At 54.4% G+C, this 3,702-nt stretch overlaps 1 protein-coding gene across 1 annotated transcript; it reads left to right on the top strand.

Moving 5' to 3' along the window:
• Positions 1-451: 451 nt before the first annotated feature.
• Positions 452-2,674, top strand: LOC123427459 (protein DETOXIFICATION 49). Its single transcript, XM_045111513.1, has one exon. The coding sequence runs from the start codon at positions 771-773 to the stop codon at positions 2,427-2,429; it is 1,659 nt and encodes a 552-aa protein (XP_044967448.1). The 5' UTR covers positions 452-770; the 3' UTR covers positions 2,430-2,674.
• The last annotated feature ends 1,028 nt before the right edge of the window (positions 2,675-3,702 follow it).

Raw genomic sequence — 3,702 nt, 5'->3', positions numbered from 1 at the left:
GTCCGTGGCACAAAGTTTCATGAAAATAAAAGTCTTTTATTCGAAATAAATAAATTTTAATGCCTCTAAATATGCCTCTAAATAGTGTTGCACGACGTAGTATTTTTTCCTTTTCGCACATGCCACAAGGAGAAAATTCGTGAAAATTACTACATACAAAATAAAATGAATAAATTTATATTTTTAAATAGCGTTTCATGACATACTCTAGTATTTTTTCTTTTTTGCACATGCCACAAGGAAAAAATCTGTAAAAATTTATTACATACGAAACAAGATGAATAAGTTTATACTTTAAAATATGTTTATAGTACATCATAATGAAATTTGGTCTTATATTTAGAAAGGGAGGTAGTAACACAGAGACGGCGTTAGAGGACAAGTATTCAGGGGGAGGGAAGAAACGGACGATAATTAAACACGGGCGGCCGCGGCTCGCAACAAGGACAAAAGTATCCCGAGAAAGAAGTGTGAATTGTAAAACGCCCCTCCTCTCCTCTGCCTTCCCGCGCCTATATAAGAGGCGCCTCCGAGCTTCCCATTTCCCCGCGCGGCGCAGAGCTCCACCAACCAAGCACTACCCGCCTCCGGAGAGGAGACAAGAGGCAAAGAAAAAAAAACGCTCCTTCTCTCTCCCCCCCCCCGCCTGCTCCCCTCCGGAGTTAAACGGCGTCCTACTTGTAAATCGCCCGGGGGAGTTACACCGCCCGGCGCCGTAAAAGCTCTGCGAGACCGCACGAGCGGCAGGGCGCTCCTCTGTTTTTCATCCCATGACGTCCTGCGGAGGCGCCACCGCGGCATGCCCCGATGGCTGCGCCATCACCGCCCCCTTGCTCGCCAAGGCCGGGGAGGTCGTCATCCCGGTCTACGCCGACGAGGCGGCCGCGCCGGTGCTCACGTGCAAGCCGCCCGGCCGGCTTGCCACGGCGGTGAAGGAAGCCTGGTCCGTTTCTTTGGGCATCGCGCTCCCGATGATGCCGCCCGTGTCCGCCGCCGCGGCCCGGGACGAGGCGCGGTCTATTCTTGGCCTCGCATTCCCGATGATCCTCACCGGCCTGCTGCTCTACCTCCGCTCCATGATCTCGATGCTCTTCCTCGGCCGTCTCGGCGGGCTGGCGCTCGCCGGCGGCTCCCTCGCCATCGGCTTCGCGAATATCACCGGCTACTCTGTCCTCTCCGGCCTCGCCATGGGCATGGAGCCGATATGTGGGCAGGCATTCGGCGCGGGCAATTACTCGCTCATTGGCCTCACCGTGCAGAGGACGGTGCTCCTCCTCATCGCGGCCGCCGTCCCCATCGGTGGCCTGTGGATGCACATGCGGCCTCTCCTCCTCCTCTGCGGACAGGACGCCGGCATCGCCGCCGTCGCCGAGACCTACATTCTTGCCTCGCTACCTGACCTCCTCCTCCAGGCATTCCTTCATCCCGTGAGGATATACCTCCGGATGCAGTCCGTAAACCTGCCCCTCACCGTGTGCGCCACGCTCGCCATTGCCATCCACCTGCCCATCAACTACGTGCTGGTGACCGTCCTCGGCCTCGGCGTCAAGGGGGTGGCAATGGCGTCCGTGCTGGCCAACCTGAACCTGCTCCTCTTGCTTCTTGCCTACATCTTCTTCAAGGGCGTCCACAAGCGCACCGGCGGCTTCGCGCTCTCCGCCGAGAGCTTCCGTGGCTGGGGCGAGCTCATCAGCCTGGCCCTGCCGAGCTGCGTCAGCGTGTGCCTCGAGTGGTGGTGGTACGAGATCATGATCCTGCTGTGCGGCCTGCTCCTGAACCCGCAGGCCACGGTGGCGTCCATGGGCATCCTGATCCAGACCACGTCGCTCATCTACATCTTCCCTTCGTCGCTCAGCTTCGGCGTGTCGACCCGCGTGAGCAACGAGCTGGGAGCCGGGCAGCCGGAGCAGGCGAGCCGCGCGGCGACGGCGGGGATCATGCTCGGCTTCGCGTTCGGCGCCTTGGCCTCCGCGTTCGCGTTCCTGGTGCGGGACGTGTGGGCCAGCATGTTCACGGCCGACCCGGCGATCATCGCGCTCACCGCGTCGGTGCTGCCGATCCTGGGCCTGTGCGAGCTCGGCAACTGCCCGCAGACGACGGGGTGTGGCGTGCTGCGCGGCAGCGCGCGGCCAAAGGACGCCGCCAACATCAACCTCCGGTCCTTCTACCTCGTCGGGACGCCGGTGGCGCTGGTGCTGGCCTTCTGGTTCCACTACGACTTCAAGGGCCTGTGGTTCGGGCTGCTGGCGGCGCAGGCGACCTGCATGGTGCGCATGCTGCTGGTCATCGGGCGGACGGACTGGGCGGCCGAGGCCAAGCGCTCGAAGCAGCTCACCGGCCAGGACAAAGTTGGCGCGGCCGACGGAGACGAGAAGTCGCGCCTGCTTATCGACGCAGCAGACATCGAGCAGCCGAATGATCGGTGTTGATAGCTACGCTACGCAGCGCGAGGGAGCCGGGGGGGCGTGTGCATTGTAATCTACTCCCCCTGCTTCTTATTTTTACCATTTTTATTTCCTTCCCCTGCTGGCCATATTTTGGCCGGGGCGGGGGGGAGGAGCTTAGGGCGCTGACAGGGTGACAAATTTTGGTTCGCATTTGCTAATGTAGCCATGTAAAGATTTTGCTGATTGTTACTTATTATTAGAGATGGGGAAAAAATATCTTGTTGAAAGCAAGCTTTGAGACACAAGACAGAAGAACAATCCGACCGTCCCCTGCTTCCCTTTCGCTTGCTCCGGCCAGGTCGGTGTCTGGTCCAGGGAGGCCGGCCGCGTGACGACCCGGTCACCGCACGCACCACCAACACCAGGTCGAAAGTCCTTGGCCAGACCATGCTGCAGGGACCCGCCACTTTGCGCAACGCAGCCGTCGGCCATCCCTCGCGGCTTACTTTGCGCCGGCGGGACCCGCCCGGAAAGGGATCCAGTTATACCACGTGATTTGTGTAGCAACCTAGACTGCTGCCAGACATATTGTATATCAGGATTTTAAGAGTGATGTATTATCCTATAAACGCGACCGTCAGGATAGAGTTAAACATTATGTACGGTTCTATTCCCCGATTGCTCTCACATTTCCTCCTGGTACGATTTTTCTATAAAATAAGTGCAGTATTATCCTGCTAGCTAATGAAAACGGCCCATTCTCTGAGAAGAAATACATTTTTGCACCGAATAAATAAATATAACAGGGCAAATGCTTTGGGTTACCATCGGAACTAAACATTTGAGTAAGATCATGCCGCGAGAGCAATTTCATATGTAATTTCTCTTTGACGGGCTATGTCGTGAAGCCGTTGTTATGTACTATAAACTCCTTCTTTATTAGTGAACAAGGCAAATATTTTGCCTTGCTATTTAAAAAAATATAACATGGAAAATGTTCTTTTAGATGAGTTGGCGCTCGCTCCAGCTAGTTTACCGATCTAGCAGGATTTTGCAGCCACAAGTTTTCATCCAGTTGTTTTTCTACGCGATGGTCAGCTCACAATTTCTTGTCCAACTCATTGAAAATCTATAGTCACATGACAAATTTAGACAAAATTGTGTTTTGAATCATGAATAATTTAGAGAAATATTGTATTCGTCACATGACAAAATGTAGGGCTTTCATCCTATAAAAGCTTGCACAAAAATTCCAAAATGTTTTAATTGGTCACATGAAATTTTTAGAATAAATAATTCTCATAAGTCAAAATCA

The sequence above is a fragment of the Hordeum vulgare genome, chromosome 2H, assembly GCF_904849725.1.
Source record: "Hordeum vulgare subsp. vulgare chromosome 2H, MorexV3_pseudomolecules_assembly, whole genome shotgun sequence".
In the NCBI taxonomy this organism is placed as follows: domain Eukaryota; kingdom Viridiplantae; phylum Streptophyta; class Magnoliopsida; order Poales; family Poaceae; genus Hordeum; species Hordeum vulgare.
Note: the sequence above shows the minus strand (reverse complement) of the source record. Positions and strands in the feature narration are given on the sequence as shown.